The 19,066-nt window shown below is 41.4% G+C and overlaps 3 protein-coding genes across 3 annotated transcripts; 2 read left to right on the top strand and 1 right to left on the bottom strand.

Moving 5' to 3' along the window:
* Positions 1-157: 157 nt before the first annotated feature.
* Positions 158-2,115, bottom strand: LOC143024292 (uncharacterized). The gene is made up of 3 exons (XM_076183085.1): positions 1,603-2,115; positions 1,211-1,454; positions 158-1,048 (listed from the first exon to the last, which is right to left on the bottom strand). The coding sequence occupies exons 1-3, from the start codon at positions 2,006-2,008 to the stop codon at positions 676-678; spliced, it is 1,023 nt and encodes a 340-aa protein (XP_076039200.1). The 5' UTR covers positions 2,009-2,115; the 3' UTR covers positions 158-675.
* Positions 2,116-9,200: 7,085 nt separating this feature from the next.
* Positions 9,201-10,447, top strand: LOC143024291 (uncharacterized). The gene is made up of 3 exons (XM_076183084.1): positions 9,201-9,394; positions 9,559-9,766; positions 9,929-10,447. Exons 1-3 carry the CDS (start codon positions 9,229-9,231, stop codon positions 10,299-10,301), a joined length of 747 nt encoding a protein of 248 aa, XP_076039199.1. The 5' UTR covers positions 9,201-9,228; the 3' UTR covers positions 10,302-10,447.
* A 3,613-nt stretch (positions 10,448-14,060) lies between these two features.
* LOC143024290 (uncharacterized) lies at positions 14,061-15,675 on the top strand. Its single transcript, XM_076183083.1, has 3 exons — positions 14,061-14,539; positions 14,688-14,931; positions 15,093-15,675. The coding sequence occupies exons 1-3, from the start codon at positions 14,344-14,346 to the stop codon at positions 15,496-15,498; spliced, it is 846 nt and encodes a 281-aa protein (XP_076039198.1). The 5' UTR covers positions 14,061-14,343; the 3' UTR covers positions 15,499-15,675.
* The last annotated feature ends 3,391 nt before the right edge of the window (positions 15,676-19,066 follow it).

The raw sequence follows: 19,066 nt of genomic DNA, 5'->3' as shown, positions 1-19,066 counted from the left end.
TATATATATATATGTATATATATATATATATCCATACACTGTATATCATAATAAAACGATTGGCAGACTCAATACTAAAAAGGAGAGGAAGAAAAAACAACTGACAATGATAATGAAATAATATATTTAGGCAAGAAAATAAAACAGTACCAACAGTACAGACGGTGGAGTAGGAATAATTCAGAAAATAAAGTATATAGGAGTAAGATCATTCCTGCAGTGACCCCGATCACAAACACTTGCAAGTTGTAAATGCAAACATATGCGTCCCCCCTCTTAGCCTCGCCCCCAAGATAGATCTCTAGAGGAAAAGGAGCTTTTCTACAATTAAACTCGGGATGTCTTTGATGTGGCACCAATGAACAGCGATGCACCGATCATGGCAGCTCTGAATGGTTATATGGACATTGAAAAAATACAAAGAGTGATACGTGACTTTGGTGTGGGAGAGCAAAAAACCCGAAGGTGAAACGTCATGTCATGACTTTATTAGAAAATAAGAGTGTATATAAACGTTAAAAATAAATATATAAATAAATACAAACGAGCCAATAGTTTTTCTCTTTGCGAAAGACAACAGGAGATAAATACGATTCAGCGACGACTGACACGAGGTCTTGACCTTAGTCCCGGGAGGTAAATCCGAAAGTTCGAGGAGGCAGACACCCATCGAGGCTACGCGAAGAACAAGTCGGTTGAATCCTCCTCCCCTTGTCCGTATGTGCTGTAGCCACTGGTCGGGATCTGGCCTGTCATGCCCGAGTGGTTCATAAAGTTGAGACGCATGTCGTGGCACAGGTTCCTGGCGACCTCCTGTGTGTAGCTGGGAACCATACCGCGCGACACCTTTTCCAATTCCATCAAGGAGTTGCCCATATGGGCCATCAACCGTTGGCTTTCCTCTTCCTTTCTCCTGAGAACGGATTGCAGAACTGACTGTCTCTCCTCGCTGGCTGTGATTTCGCCACTGAGATCCGCCATCTCCCTCTTGGCCTCTTGGTTACTTCTATCCAAGGATTCATATTTCTCCAGCAAGAAGGCCTTCTCCCTGCAAGAAAAAACAGGAGACTTGGCATACCGTTCTTTCAGCCACCTTGCGCACTGTCATATGCCCATACTATAAACCAAATATGTATCTGAGTCAGCGAATGGGTGGTGTAGGACGAGGGAAAGGAATGAAGAAAGGGAGGGCGTTTTGCAATGGACTTACATTTTTTTGCGTTCCCTGTTTTCCCGGACCTTCCTGGCCCTTTCTGCAGCGGGGCCCTCCATCTCCCACAACTTGATCTTTCGAGGTTTGCCCTTCTTGGTCAGTGGAGGGGGCGTTAGGCCTGCAGTCACGGTGTAAGACTCCAAGACTCCTGTTCCTACTCCTTCTCCAGGGGAGAGGGACGAGAAGGAGACGGACGGGGAGCTGTAGACTGGCGACGGACCAGGCGGTGTTTCTCCAGTATCTGCAAGACACAGAAGTTATCAAGGTCTCCTGCAGCCAACGTCATGAGGAAGACAAGGACTGCCATTCTCACGAGCAGTGCCTGATTATGAGATTAGGTGTCCACATGTCACTATTCAATGTTCCTTTACATAGAAAGTAAGTCTTACCTGTGACGGGGTAGAGTAACGGTTCCCCATAATCCTCGGATCCGCAGAAGAAGCTCTCACAGAAGGAATCTTCTTTTATCGGCGTTGCTGATGCTGCTGCAGCTCCTGTTGTTTTTGTCAACGAGGGAATCACCTCAAAGCGTGCGGCAATGAACAGGTCCTGCATGGAATCTGAATTCCCATACACGTACTCCTCCATGACTGAAATGGGACGGCGTGCCTCCGGCCTCGGATGTACAGTTTTCTTTCCTTGCCTTGGGTCGAATGGCACACTGTCTCTCAGGTTCACAGATGGAGATGCAGTGTGCAGGTGCACTGATATGTTGTTTAGTTGGTTTAGTGGGTATTTGGCAGATGGGGAGCGTCCGTGAACTCTCACGTCAAGTCCAAGAACGGGTGTGGGCATCAATCAATGAATGCGCTCTTATTCGGCCACCAAGCAACACGGACACAGCACCACTTGTTTTGCACCTCTTGAGTCTGAGTCCAGAGTGATGACCAACACAGCGGGAACTGATATATATATTACCCTTCCACGTTCCAGAAGATTAGATACGTCGAGGATTCAAACGTTGCCACACAAGTGAACGTTTAAAACAGTGAGCGTGCACGAGCGTGGCTCGGTGGGAATACGTGGCAACCCTCGTCCTTGAAAGGTCGCGCGCATCTTTCAATGAACATAGGGACAGATATGCCGGGTGCTTGTATGCACACCTATGAGACAAGTGTCGACGATCGACGATGACGTCTGATCGATATGAATCCCTTGCCTACTGCCCTCAGGCAACCGTCTTCTGCCGATGTTGGAGAGTGCCTGATTTGATTGGGTAGTTGTATGCAGTCACTGTTACGGTTATGACAAGCGTGTAGAATCTTGGCACTGGCTGAATATTTCATTTGTGCGTAATCGTGTCCATCGGAACGTGTTTTCTACTCGTTTCTTCAGTGATAAAAAAAAAAAAAAAACATTTGGGGAACATCGGAGAACCATTCTGGCGGGAAGTAATCGTTTTTCACAGGAGTGATGCAATACTTTTTTTTCCACCTCGAGGGTGAACAAAAGTCTCCGTGTAGTCACAAAAAACTTCTCCAAGCACAGATACTGGCATACATATATTTAAAAAAAAGTAGGTTGAGTCGTATGATGGCTTTCAGGAATGCGAACCTCCATACCCACGCCCACAAGCCCACAAAAATGGACACGTACGTGCGCGCGCGCTTACATACACACAGACACACACACACAGACACACACACACAGACACACACACACACACACACACACACACACACACACACACACACACACACACACACACACACACACACACACACACACACACACACACACACACACTGGGAAGATGTGAAGAGTGGCGTCCCGCTCCTTTAATGTTTGCCATATATATAAATGATATGGATGAGGGAGTAAATTGTTACATGGACTTCTTTGCTGACGATGCCAAATTACTCAAGAGAGTAAGGACAGAAGAAGATTGCAGATCGCTACAAGAAGACCTAGACAAAATATAAGAATGGAGTCAGAGATGTGAGATGAACTTCAACATTAAGAAATGCCAACTCAGCAGAACCGAGATCGAGCCCCGATCAAAGATTCAAAAATATTTGTAGGACTACTTTTTAAGGAATTGATTCAAGATCAAAAGTTCGACGAAGTGCTTAGTAATGTTTAAAGAGCTGCATGGTTCTTATTCAAGAAAGCTTGCAAAGACTTTTCGGGATATCAAATACATGCATACATATACCAAAGGCATTTCCCCCCCTTACACGGGAGGTAGCCAAAAAACAAAGGTATAGAAACCACTCTCACCCATTCCATCTCCTCCATACTCCACTGAAATGTCTACAATAAAAGACCATAAAGTTTACCTACATTAGTTTTTTGAGACAAAAAGCATGTTTCATTTTCTTGATTTGTGTCATGGTGATGTCAGAGAAGTCTGGTGTGTTACTGTTCACTAACGTCTGTGACACTACTCTATTTGGGAATTCCATGGCCAGCATTAGAGAAAGGAAGTGTACTGGGCTAGGAAGCTGGTAGCCTGTTATTTGGTTGGAGTTGTAAATGCAGTACCCCTGTCCTATCCCTAGTCAAATTGACATCATAGACATGCTGTAAAGTGCTGCACATGTGATGGAGTATTACTTGAAATCAAAGTCCAATATCTTTAGTCGAAGAACTAGTATAGCCTTTCCCATTACTGTACTAACCTGTCCTGAGTGTAATTACCTCAAATAAGATTGCAAAGTATGTATATCGAGTCTTGCAAATTATTAATGCCGTAACACTGTATTATTTCTGTTCTTCAGCAAATATTGTTTTTCCAAAGAACGCATACTTAGATAAATAGAAAACTGTTCTCATTTCCTTTACACATTGCTTCTGTGACCTAGATAATGCTATTTTCAAATTTACCTATTACGAATAAGAAAACCATGTGAATTAACACTTACATTACCAAGGCTTTTTTCCCCTTACAAGGGAGGTAGCCCCCCCCCCCAAAAAAAGGCATAAAATCATTCTCACCCATTCCATCCCTAAATACACTCCACACCCTTTCACCCTCCCTCTTATCTTAGCACTTCCTGGGTGACGGGTCATCCCTGCACCTTGTCCACTGCCCTGGGTCAGAAGCAGTGTCGCAAGACACAGTACATCCACAGCAAGGCCGCTTCATTAAATCGGTGATCCCCCTCTCCGTCCCTCCATGCATAAAAGGAGAAGACGGGGAGAAATCCCTTCAGGCTACGTCAAATTTTGCTCACACACACTACCTCACCTCCCATCCCCCCGCCCATTTCACCTCATGCATTACAACATCATCCATATACAACCATTCTCCATTCACCTCTGTCTTCTGTCCTCTCCTGTCCTTCCTCAACAGACATTCCCCTCCTCCCCAAAGCCCCCTGCACCCCATATATTCACCTCATCCTAGGACGTCCCCTCATGTTCACTCCCTCCACATTTGCCTTCCATACCTCTTTCACTAGTCTTTCTTCACTCATTCTTTCCATGTGTCCAAACCATCCTAATACTCTTTCATCCATCCTATCTCCCAACTCCCTTTCCATCGCCGTTCTCCTCCTCACCTCCTCATTTCCCACACTATCCAGCCTAGTAACCTCCATCATACTTCTCAGACACCTCATCTCAAACACATTCAAACTCCTTCTCTCTTTCTCTCTTATGTTCCATGTTTCTGCCCCATACAGTGCTGTTGGCACAATCACTCCTTCATACAGTCTCCTCTTAGCATCCATTCCCAAATGTCTATTCCTTATTACACTTTTTAATCCACCAACACATTTACTCGCTTCTCTCAATCTACATTCTACCTCCACCTTCACTCCACCTTTTCCTGCCACATTTGCACCCAAGTATCTAAAACTATCCGCTTCCTCCAGTCGCTCACCCTTAATGTTCACTTCCAGTCTGCTGCCACTTTCACCATTTGTACATCTCATCACTTTTCTTTTACCCACATTTATCTTCAGCTTTCTTCTATCACACACTCTCCCAAACACTGTCACCAACTTCCTCAATCCCTCCTCCGATCCTGCCACAAGCGCAGTGTCGCCCGCAAACATTAGCTGGCTCACCTCCCACTTTTCTCCATTTTCTTTAACCATCTCCAATCCCTGATCCACCACCTTTGCATTTACCTCGCGAACTACCCCCATCCATGTACAAGTTGAACAGCCAGGGTGATATAACGCATCCATAACGAAGTCCCACCTTTACCTCGAACCACTCACTCTCTCCATTTCTAAATCCTGACACAAGCTCTTCTACTCTCATAAAAACTCTTGACAGCTCCTAGCTTTCCTCCTATCCCGTATATCCGCAAAACCTTTCACAGTGCCTTTCTGTCTACCTTGTCGTATGCCTTTTCCAGATCCATAAAAGCCCAAAAAACATCCTTTCCTTTTCCTATAGCTTTCTCACATATCTGTCTTATCACAAAGATCTGATCTACACAACCTCTACCCGTCCTAAATCCACACTGTTCCTCACTAATTACTCCCTCTGTTCCTCTCCTAATCCTCTCAATCAAGATCCTCCCATAAGCCTTCCCAACTAAACTTAACAAGCTAATCCCTCTGAAACTACTACACTTACACTTGTCCCCTTCTCCCTTGTAAAGTGGAACTATACAGGCACTCCTCCAGTCCTCCGGCACTCTACCCTCTCTCCAGCAAACATTGAATAACCTCACCAGCCAGTCCACCAGCACTGTACCTCCTTTTTTTTAGTCATTCTGCATGACATCCATCCAGACCATGTGCCTTACCTGCTCTCATCATCTTAACAACCGCCTTCACTTCATCCTTCCTAATTTCTCCTCCATTCTCCTCACTCATCACGGTCATTTTCTTAGCATTTCCCACTGCAGCTATCTTTCCCTCCCTATCCTCCTTCACATTTAGCAACTTCCTAAAATACTCTGCCCATCTTCCCCTTACTGCCTTCTCTTCCATTATCATCTCTCCATCTGCACCTTTTACCTTTTCTTCTCTACTTGATTCGCCTCCTCTTCCTATCATAATTTCTTTCCAAAACATCTTTTTATTACTTTCAAAATTTTCTGTCATCCTCTTACCCCATTTTACATCTGCTCTCCTCTTTGCCTCCTTTACCTTTCTCTTTACTTCTCTTTTCTTTTCTTTGTACCTCTCATATGACTCCCTCGTCCTATTCTGAAACCAATCTGTGAAAGCTCACTTCTTTTCTTTTACAACCTTCTTTGTTTCCTCATCCCACCATTCACTACCATTCCTTCTATTTCCTCCTGTCCTTCTTTTTCCACACACCATCTTTGCACACTTTGTGACTCCCTCCTTGAACCATCCCCATTCCTCCTCCACTCCTACCTGTACTCTATCCTTCACTCCCTCCCACTCCTCCCTCAGCTTCTTCTTGTATTTCTTCTTTTCCTTTTCATTTGAAGAGTTCACTCTAAGCACCTCCCTACCTTTTGTCCTTTTCCTCTTTCTCCATCTATCCTCCACTCTCAGCTTACCTTCCACCAAAAAATGATCTGATATTTCCCCACTCTCTCCCCTTAGAACATGTACATCCTAACTCTTCCTATTATACTCTTACCTACCACTACATAATCCATTAACGCTCTATCTACCACCATTCCATCCACCACCCTCTCCTATGTGTACTCATGCTTGACTTTCTTCCGAAACACTGTATTTGCTATCATCAACTCTCTTTCTAGACACATCTCCACCAACAACTCTCCACTACTATTCTTTCCTGGAACTCCACATTTCCCAACCACTCCATCAATTGGATCATTTCCTACCCTAGCATTAAGGTCTCCCAGTACTATTACATTGACATTTCTTCCTAATCCCTCTATGCACTCATTTAAATCTATCTAAAAGGCCTCCCTTTCTTCTACACTCTTCTCACTACCAGGCCCATATGCACTTACAAAAACCCACATCTCCTTTCCCAGTTTCACCTTCATCCACATTATCCTTGAGGAAACCTCCTTCCAATCCACTACACGTTTACCTATCTCTTCACTTACTAGAATAGCCACCCCTTCCCTCCCTCGCCCTCTCCTCCCTCCTGAGAACCTCCCACTTGCACTTTCAAACTTACACTCGCCCTTCCCTTTCAACTTAGTTTCACTCAAAGCCAACACATCCGTCTTTCTTCTCACAAACATACTACCTATCTCTTCCCTTTTACTCTCATCTGTACCACATCCACGCACATTAAAAGATCCAAACCTTAGGGTGCTGGTCGGAAAACTCCCAGACCCTCTTAAGCCTTTACTTTTTTTAGGAATAATCCCTGTGGGGCTACAGGGAGAAGGATGCCTAGTCCCAATCCCCGTTCCTTTCTTCTCGCCTCTTACGATCCAAATGGAAATATTTGGTGGCAGTATTCTTTTCCCCCACCACAGGGTAGGTAGGCGAAAAAAGGAAATGAATATTTAGAGAAATTGTACAGGACAGTAACAAGGGGTTGGAGGACAGCATAACGGAGGGACAGTCGTAGTATAAAAGTGTCATCATTTCTCTATGAACAGAGTTTTCCTCTATCACATACAAAATGATGTGTGACTCTGGTTCGTAGGGTCGCCCCATATAGACCCTAAAGTATCAACTGCATGCTACTTTGCCATAATAACATGCAGCCAATACCCCGGACGGGGTTATACTAAATTCATGTATAGGTGAACGCAAATGCTTATATGTGTTTATTTCTTCGACATGGTTCGCTGGAATAGGAACTAGTCTCATCCCTCAGTCTCAAAAAGGTATGGTCTACCGTCATGTTTTCACATTGTGCGTCTTAATGGAAAGTCCACTACTATACATACTAGTGGAAGTGCTCGCTTTGCACCTGTGAGTACAATGCCACGCTAGCCTCCATTTGATCAAGAGGATTCAAGGAAGGGAGGAGTGACCAAGTCAACCCACAATTGGCTACCGAGGAGGATCACTGCAGATGAAGAGAAAAACAGAGATGCAGTCAGGACAAAAGGCCAGCTGGAACAGAGCAGTGAAGGTTTGCAATACTGCAAGGCCATGAATGGGGCTCGATCTCGGTTCCGCTGAGTTGGCAATCAAAGACGCTAACTACTACATCAACAAGTCGTGTGTATTTGTGTTTGTATGTGTATGTGTGAGTGTGTACATACGTGTTTATGTTTGTATGTATGTGCGCACTTGCGTGCGTGTGGAGGCTCGTGCTCCTGTACGCCATCGTACAACTCAACCTACTCGTACTTTGTATAAATACTTGTATGCCAGTACCTGTGTTTGGAGAAGTTTCGTGTGCTTACACGGAAGCTTTTGTTCATCAGCGACAGAAAAAAAGAGCATTGCATCATTCCTGTGGGAAACGATTGACAACTTCCCGTCAGGACGTTTTTCCAACTTTCCCCAAACGTTTTTTATCACTGGAGAAATGAGTTGAAAACACGATCTGATGGCCTCGATTACACACAAAATGAAATCTATAGCCAGTGCTAAGTATCCACACTCTTGTTTTAACTGTAACAGTGAGTGCATGCAACTATACAATCAAACCAGTCACTCCCCATCAGCAGCAGAAGACGACTTTACCTTCGCCTGAGGCGAATATGCAATCGCCACCGCATGTTATCGTTCAGGCGACAACGTTGTTCTTCAACGTGTACAAGCATCCGGCCTATCTATCGCACGGTCATTGAAAAATGTGCGCAACTTTTCAAGGACGAGGGTTGCACGTACTTCCACGGTGCCGCACTCTTGCGCGCTGACTGTCTCAAACGTTCATTTTTGTGGCAACGTTTGAAGTCTGAACGTATATAGCCTTTCCGAGAGTGGAACGGTTGTATATATATATATATATATATATATATTTATACATATATATATATATATATATATATATATATATATATATATATATATGTATATGTATATCTATATTCGTATATATATATATATATATATATATATATATATATATATATATATATATCACTTTGCGATGTTACTGGTCATGACTCCGGACTCCGGACTCATACTGGAGAGGCACGCCGCACCATTTCAATCATGGAGGAATACGTGTATGGGAATTCAGACTCCATGCAGGACCTGTTCCTTGCCGCACGCTTTGAGATGCTATCCACGGTGACACCAACAGAAGCACAAGTAGCAGCAGCAGCAGCAGCAGCAAAAGAAGGTTCCTTCTGCGTGGGCAGAAACCGCAGGTCCGAAGTTTTTAGGGAGCCGTCACTTTACCCCGCCACAGGTAAGAGCTCTGCTTTCGAAGTAAGGGAACACTGAGTAATGACATGTGAATACCTAATTCCATGGTGGCTATGCCGCAGTCAGCCCCAGATTATGAGCGTGGCAGTTCTTGTCTTCTTGCCGACGTTGGCTGCAGAAATCCTTGATACCTTCTTTGTCTTGCAGATGCTGGAGTAACATGGCCTAGTCCGTCGCCAGCCTACAGTTCCACGTCCGTCTCCTCCTCGTCCTTTTTCTCTGGAGAAGGAACAGGACTCATGCCCCCTAAACTGACCAAGAAGGGCAAACCTCGCAAGATCAAGTTGTGGGAGATGGAGGGCCCCGCAGCCGAAAGGGCCAGGAAGGGCCGGGAGAACAGGGAACGCAAGAAAATGTAAGTCCATTGCAAAGCACCCTACCTTCCTTCATTCGTCTCCCTTGTCCTACTCTTCCCATTCCCTAGCTCAGATACATAGTATGGACAAGTGTTAGTGCGTTAGGTAACCGAAAGAACGGAATGCCAAGTCTTTTTTTTTTTTTTTTTTTTTTCTTGCAGGGAGAAGGCCTTCTTGCTGGAGAAACATGAATCCTTAATGAGAAGGAACCAGGATGCCGAGAGGGAGATGTCGGCTCTCAGTGGCGAAATCACAGCCAGCGAGGAGAGACAGTCAGTTCTGCACTCCGCTCTCAGGACGGAGAAGGAGGAAATCCAACGGTTGAGGTCCCATATGGGCAACTGCTTGATGGAACTGGAAAAGGTGTCGCGCGGCATGGATCCCAGCTACACACAGGAGGTTACCAGGAATCTGTGCCACGACATGCATCTCAACTTTATAAGCCACTCGGGCATAACAGGCCAGATTCCGACCTGCGGCTGCATCACATACAGACAAGAGGAGGAGGACTCGCCCGACTTGTTCTTCGAGTAGCCTCGATGGGCGTCTGCCTCCTCGAACTTTCGGATCTACCTCAATGGGAACAAACTCAAGACCTCGTGTCAGTGGTTGCTGAATCTTATTTATCTTCTGTTCTCTTTCGCAAAGAGAAAAATCATAGGTTCACATGTATTTATATATATATATATATATATATATATATATATATATATATATATATATATATATAAATGCAAGCATAGAGTTACGGACAACGAACTCAAAGATAACGGTACTCAAATAGAAGCAGGACATCTAATGATCTAACAATCATGCCCTCATAAGAAATACGTACATCGTCACACAGGCAAGGTTCAAGAATTATTAGAAGTTATTAGAAGAAGAAAAAAAAAATGATTTACAGAAATAAGACTGATATGGCAAAGAAGAAAAAAATATTCATAACAGTAATGAAATGATGCATTTAGGCAAAGATGACAGTACAATGATATATAAAAACAATGTAATTCTTGCAATGACCCTGAACACAAAAATTTATAAGTTGACGAAATTACAAACATATGCGTTTATTGTATATAGTAATAGCATTTTGTATCTATGTAGAAAATGCAAGTGATGCATAATTGGAAGTGTATGTGTGTGTTCGTACGTGTGTCAAATTGTTCTCGAAGTTCCAGGAAGAAATCGTAGATTACCATGCCTGTTTACTTATTTAATTATCATTTCAATTATTGTAATGTGAAAGTGGAATGAATGTAAAATAGATGATCCTTATATGATTATGCTTATTAACGTATTATTTTGAGTGTCTGTTGTTTTCTGTGTGAAAGGGAATAAATGAAACAAATTGAGGAAATGGAAACCGTAGGATGTGAAAGGGACGCGCAGGACGCGTTAGTTGTTAGCGGGTTGTTCCGAGTGAGAGGTGTGTGTACATTACGCAGTGATCCAATAAACAGTTACCCGGAACTCTAATATTCTTTCGTTACCAAACCTATGTTGAGTCTTAAACGACACACAACACGTTGCCCATCCCAGCCCCGTCCACCAACGAGACAGATTTCTAGGAAAAGAGTTCTTCTTCAATCAAACTAACGATGTCTTTGATGTGTCACCAATGAACAGCGATACACCAATCATGGCTGCTCTAGATAGTCATATGAACATCAACAAAATACAAGAAATGATACGTGACTTTAGCTTCGGAGAACAAATCCCCAGAAGGAGTTAACATGACTTAACATAACTTATGACTCTATTAGAAAGCAGAGATGTACCCATAGTCGAAAATTCAATAGTATCCCTTTGTAAAGGTCAGCACATTAGTAATATGATCTAGATATGGTGATTAAAGACGTACAGTTCTTATAAAATCAAACTCAGCAAAACCATGTTTGTTAGACAAATTCTGAAAACACGTTTAAAATTTGCATAATAAAAGACCACGAAGTCCACCTACATTAGTTTTTGAGACAAAAAGCATGTTTCATTTTGTTGACCAGTGTTATGCTGTCACAGAAGTCTAGTGTGTTACTATTCACTATTTTCTGTGACACTGCTCTGGTCGGGAATTGCACGGCCAGCATTAGTGAATGGAAGTGTGCTGGTCCAGGAGTTGTGAATGCAACACCCCTTATGGCACAAAGTCAAACAGACGTCATAGATATAGTTGTACAGTGCTGCACATGTGATGGAGTGTTAGTTGAAAACAATGTCCACTATCTTTAGGCGACGACCCAGTGTAACCTTTTCCATTACTGTATCAATCATCCTGTCCTGAGTGGAATTAACCCAAGTGAGGTCGCAAAATATTATTATCGATTCTTGCAAAATACCTTCGGTTATTTATGCAATAACACTCTATAACACTTTATTAATTTTGTTCTTCAGCAATAAGTGCTTTTTTTTTTACAAATACGAATAGCTAAATACATAGAAAATGGTTATCATTACCTTACAGACTTTACTTCTTTGACCCAGATAATGCCATTTTCTAATTTACTTATTTCGAATAAAGAAACAAGCAAAATTGCATATTTTCATTCTAATGAAAGCAGAAAAAATGTGAATCAACACACATTTCTACTAAAATCATATGAAAGTGAACGCAAATGCCTTGAAATGTTTCTTTTTTCGAGACGTTAGGCTGGAATAGGAACTGATCTTATGCCTCTACCCCTATGGAGATATGGTCTTGTAGTGGAAGGTCCACTACATCCTGGTGGAAGTGCTCGCCTTGCTCCTGTAGATACGTTACCACATTCTCCTTCTCTTGATCAAGATAAGCAACAGGGAGGTGAGGGGCGACCATGTCAAGCCACAATTCACTACCGAGGAGGACCAGTAGATGAAGAGAGCAGCTAAGAGGCAGCCAAGACAAAAGGTCAGGTGGAAACAGTGATGGTTTGCAATGTGGAGACCTAGCGAGACCTAGTGTAGGCCTTATGGTCTCGTGCCGTCTTCTTCATTCTTATGTTCTTTTGTACTACGATGCTTTTAAAGCTTTGATCGGGGCTCGATCTCATTTCTGCTGAGTTGGCAGTCAAAGACATTAATTACTGTATCATCAACAAGCTGTGTGTGTGTGTGTGTGTGTGTGTGTGTGTGTGTGTGTGTGTGTGTGTGTGTGTAAGCGCGCGCGCAGGTAAGTGTTTATTTTTGTATGTATGAGGGCTTGCGTGTGCATGTTCTAGTTCCTGAAATCCATCATACAAATCAAGCTACTTTGTATAAATACATGTATGCCAGTATGTGTGTTTGGAGAAGTTTTGTGTGACTACACGGAATCCGTTGTTCACCTTCGAGGGAAATAATAATAATACTGATAATAATAATAATAATAATAATAGTAATAATAATAATAATAATAATAATAATAATAATAATAATAATAATAATAATAATAATAATAATAATAATAATAATAATAATAATAATAATAATAATAATGATAACAATAATAATAATAATAATGATAATAATAATAATAATAATAATAATAATAATAATAATAATAATAATAATAATAATAATAATAATAATAATAATAATAATAATAATAAAAATAATGATAATGATAATAATAATAATAATAATAGTAATAATAATAATAATAATTGATAGTAATAATAATAATAATAATAAGGACAATAATAATAATAATAATAATAATAATAATAATAATAACAATGAAAAATGAAATAAAGTAAAACAAAAGAGCATTGCATCACTCCTTTGCAAAACGATTACTTCCCGCCAGAATGTTTTTCCAATATTCCCCAAACGTTTTTTTTTTTTTTTTTTTTTTTTTTTTTTTTTTTTTTTTTGTAATCGCTGGCGAAACGAGTAGAAAACACGATCTGATGGACCTGATTAAACACAAATGAAATGTACAGCCACTTCCAAGAATCTACACGCTTGTCATAACCGCAACAGTGACTGCATACAACTACCCAATCAAATCAGGCTCTCTCCAACATCGGCAGAAGACGGTTGCCTGAGGGCAGTAGGCAAGGGATTCATATCGTCCAGACGTCATCGTCGTTCGTCGACACTTGTCTCATAGGTGTGCGTACAAGCACCCGGCATATCTGTCGCTATGTTCATTGAAAGATGCGTGGGACCTTTCAAGGACGAGGGTTGCCACGTATTCCCACTGAGCCACGCTCGTGCGCGCTCACTGTCTCAAACGTTTACTTGTGTGGCAACGTTTGAATCCTCGACGTATCTAGCCTTCTGGAACGTGGAACGGTAATATATATCAGTTCCCGCTGTGTTGGTCATCACTCTGGACTTAGACTCAAGAGGTGCAAGACAAGAGGTGCTGTGTCCGTGTTGCATGGTGGCCGAAGAAGAGCGTATTCATTGATTGATTCCCACACTCATCCTTGGACTCGACGCGAGAGCTCACGGTCGCTTCCTATCTGCCAAATACCCACTAAACCAACTAAGCAGCATATCAGTGCACCTGCACACTGCATCTCCATCTGTGAACCTGAGAGACAGTGTGCCATTCGACCCAAGGCAAGCAAGGAAAACTAATCCGAGGCAGGAGGCACGCCGTCCCATTTCAGTCATGGAGGAGTACATGTATGGGAATTCAGATCCCATGAACGACCTGTTTCTTGCTGCACGCTTTGAGATGGTTTCCCCGTTGACATCGGCAGGAGCAGCATCAGCATCAGCTATGGCGACAAAAGAAGGTTCCTTGTACGAAGGCTTCTCCCGCGGATCCGAGGCTTATGGGGAACCGTCACACTACTCCATCACACGTAAGAGTTACTTGCTATGTGAGGGAACATTGAATAGTGACATGTGGACACCTAATCTCATAATCAGGCACTACTCATGAGAATGGCAGTCACTGTATTCCTCATGACGTCGGCTGCAAGAGACCTTAATAACTTCTGTGTCTTGCAGATACTGGAGAAACACCGCCTGGTCCGTCGCCAGTCTCCAGCTCCCCGTCCGTCTCCTTCTCGTCCCTCTTCCCTGGAGAAGGAGTAGGAACAGGGGTCTTGGAGTCCTACACCGTGACTGCAGGCCTAACGCCCCCTCCACTGACCAAGAAGGGCAAACCTCGCAAGATCAAGTTGTGGGAGATGGAGGGCCCCGCTGCCGAAAGGGCCAGGAAGGTCCGGGAGAACAGGGAACGCAAAAAAATGTAAGTCCATTGCAAAACGCCCTCCCTTTCTTCATTCCTTTCCCTCGTCCTACACCACCCATTCCCTGACTCAGATACATATTTGGTTTATAGTATGGGCATATGACAGTGTGCAAGGTGGCTGAAAGAACGGTATATCAAGTCTTAATTTTTTCTTACAGGGAAAAGGCCTTCTTGCTGGAGAAATGTGAATCCTTGGATAGAAGTAATCAAGAGGCCAAGAGGGAGATGACGGCTCTCAATGGCGAAATCACAGCCAGCGAGGAGAGACAGTCAGTTCTGCACTCCGTTCTCAGCAAAAAGGAAGAGGAAATCCAAAGGTTGAGGGTCTATATGGGCAACTCCTTGGTGGAACTGGAAAAGGTGTCGCGCGATATGGATCCCAGCTACAGACAGGAGGTCGCCAGGAACCTGTGCCACGACATGCGTCTCAACTTTATGAGCCACTCGGGCATGACAGGCCAGATCCCGACTAGCGGCTGCACCACATACGGACAAGGGGAGGAGGCCTCGCCCGACTTGTTCTTCTCGTATCCTACATGGGCGTCTGCCTCCTCGAACTTTTGAGTTTACCTCAATGGGAACAAACTCAAGACCTCGTGTCAGTGGTCGCTGAATATCATTTATCTCTTTTTCTCTTTCGCAAAGAGAAAAATGATAGGCTCACATGTATTTATTTACATATTTATTTTTAACGTTTATGTACAATCTAATTTTCTAATAAAATCATGAGATGATATTTCACCTTCGGGTTTTTTGCTCTCCCACACCTAAGTCACGTATCACTCCTTGTTTTTTGTTAATGCCCATATGAGCATTCAGAGTAGCCATGATCGGTATATCACTGTACATTGGTGACACATCAAAGACATCTTGAGTTTGATTGTAGAACAGCTTTTCCTGTAGAGGTCTATCTTGTTGGGGGCAGGGCTAGGATGAGGGACGCATATGTTTGCATTTACGTCAACTTACAATTTTAGTGTTCAGAGTCACTGCAAGAATGATTTTATTTCTATACACTCTATTATTTTCTGAATCATTCTTACTCCACCGTTTGTACTGTTGGTACTGTTTTCTTTGCCTAAATCTATTATTTCATCATTGTCAATATTTTTTTCTTCCTCTCCTTTTTAGTATTGATTCTGCCAATCGTTTTATTATAATATACAGTGTATATGAATATGTATGTATATATATGATATATATATATATATATATTTATACATATACATACATATATTTATATATATATATTCCTCACCTACTGGTTTTTCAACCTTGTCTCTATCATAATCTATATATTTCTTGTAAGATCAACATTGTTAGATGTCCTGCTCTTGTTTGGGTATCGTCGTCTGTGGTTCCGTTGTCTTCATTTGCTATTATCACCGCGTCGACCAGCGAGACCTTCCGTGGGCCTTTTCTGGTGTGCTAATGACTGTAGTATCGTCCAGACACTTCCCCTTAAATGATACAGACTCCCTCATATAGAATCCGAGCAAATTGTCTCGCTGGATCAAAGTCGTCACATCTCGTCGAGGTAAAGTGGACGATAAGCACAGTGGGAGACCACCCAATGTTGATCAAACTATTTCATGACCTTAACTATAGGTCTTCTGTTATGGTGACAAGATAAATGAGCCTCTGTAGGCCTCGGGGCAGTCCAATGTTAGAAAAATATGGTATGAGGGTATAGGCCATAGCCCTATACCCCTTAAATAGAAGGCCTGGTAAGTCCCCTGCTCGGCATCTGTAACTTGGGTCCCAAATCGTAACTTGGGTCCCACTATTTTTCACTACAAATGTATGGTAGAACATTCTTTTTAGTGCCTTATAGGAGGTTTTAAAGATAAGAAATTATTTTTTCATCATTTCAATTTTCTTCAATGTCATCTAAAGGTCATAGGAAGTTCAAATCACATTAAAAAAGCCTATATCGCCCAAAATATTGCATATTTTCTCACTTGAAATAATGAAGTACACACTGTATGTTGCAGTATGTAACATAATATAGGATAATACACAAAATAAATGTACAACACTTGAAATAATGAAGTACACACTGTATGTTGCAGTATGTAACATAATATAGGATAATACACAAAAATAAATGTACAACACTATGAAACAGCCTGGTACAAAACTACTTATTGATATAAAAATCTGTTAATTTTTTCCCATAAGTTTCTCCTTCCTTCTGAGGCAGCCGAGCTGTCTTTCTTTGTCACTTTTATCAAGTACAAATGCTTTTAAAAGAATATTCGCTCAAATAACACAAGCTTCTTCAAGTCCAGCCATTAGGCTGTCAATAAAAGATAAAGATTTACTCAGATGATATCGGCAGCAATACAAGTTGCACTCTACAACAAGTTTGTAAGCAGAGTGTACGAAATGTACTGTTGAGAGCAGAAGGACAGTTAGTCCACCTCTACTTAGATTCATTAGAAACTGTGAATCAATACGATCTTTATCGTCATGCTCAGTTTCAGCATATACAATATCGAGACTGGACCTAATAATCACATCAGAACCTGAAATAGTGGACAAGATTGAACTTAAGACACTAATAGGTAAAAGTGACTACATATTGGTTGAGCTGGAACTAAATGAGGAAAAATACACAAAAAAGAAAACAATAAAGAAAGAATGATTGACGTATGTAAAATTGTTTTTTGATAAAATAAGAGAATTAAAAAAAAAGAAAAAAAAAAACAGACTGGGAAAGGATGCACAAGGAGGAAGCAACAGTAGAAGAGAAATGGAATATTTTGACAAAAAATTATAGAGTGGAAAAGTATGTTCCAATACGTAAACAAGAAAAAGTATATGTAAAGTGTTGGAACAAGAAAAGATTTAGGGAGTTGAAAGACAAAAGAGATAAAGCTTGAATAAAATGAAAGACAAAAGACCTGAAAAATGGAAAATATAAAATAGTTATAGAAATCAATATGTACAAGTGTGCAGAGAAGAAAAGAGAAAATACGAAAAAGATGTCATAGAAAAATGTAAAGATCAATCAAAACTAATTTATAGATTTGTAAACAACAAACTGAAAAACAAACAAGAATTAGTGAAACTACGACAAGGAGTTGAATACACAGAGGAAATAGAAATGGCAGAAATTATGAACAAGTATTTTAAATCAGTGTTTACGAGAGAGAACATACAACTTGGAGATATCGAGTGGAAGGAGAAAGTCCCCCCTATGAAAGAGATAGAAGTAACGAGAAAAGAAATGATGAATCACTTGAGTAATCACGATGTTAGAAAATCGCATGGACCAGATGAAATGGCAAACTGGATTTTGAGAGAATGCAGGAATGAACTAACAGACAAAATACATAGTCTAATAAACAATTCATTGAAAGAAGGAAAAATTTCAGACGAGTGGAAAAGATCAAATATAGTACCAACATATAAAGGGGGAAACAAGGAATACCCTACTAACTATAGACCGGTCTCTCTAACAAGTACGATAGCTAAAAATTGTGAAAGAATGATCAAAATTACATGGATAAGGCATTTGGAAAAAACAAAGTACTAAATCCAAGGCAGTTTGGATTTAGACAGGGACGTTCATGCTTCACAAACTTAATGTGTTTCTATTCAAGGCTAATAGATGTAATACAAGAAAGAGATGGATGGGCTGACTGTGCATTTCCAGATCTGAAAAAAGCTTTTGATAAGGTGCCACATAAAAAAATTGCTAAAGAAATTAGAAACTGCAGGAGGAATACAAGGCAAACAGCTGAAGTGGATGAAGACTTCTTACATGAAAGAAAAATGAGAGTGGTGATAAGAGACAAACACTCTAATTGGGGTGAAGTGATTAGTGGACTTCCACAAGGAACAGTTCTGGCCTCATTAATGTTTCCTACATAAATTAATGATATGGATAGAGGAATTAAAAGGTATGTAAGCTTCTTTGCAGATGATGCAAAATTGTTGAAAAAAGTGAACACTGTAGAAGACTGTGAGTCGCTACAAAGTGATCTCAATAAAGTTTGGGAATGGAATAGGAAGTGGGAGATGGAATTTAATATTAAGATGTGTAGTATGATGGAATTTGGAAGAAGCAAAAAAAGAATAGTGGGATCATATAAATTGGGAGAGGAAGAAATTAAAAAAGTAGAAA

Source organism: Oratosquilla oratoria, chromosome 4 (assembly GCF_046742065.1).
Source record: "Oratosquilla oratoria isolate Oo_2021 chromosome 4, ASM4674206v1, whole genome shotgun sequence".
NCBI lineage: Eukaryota > Metazoa > Arthropoda > Malacostraca > Stomatopoda > Squillidae > Oratosquilla > Oratosquilla oratoria.
This window is presented reverse-complemented; position numbering and strand designations above follow the sequence as displayed.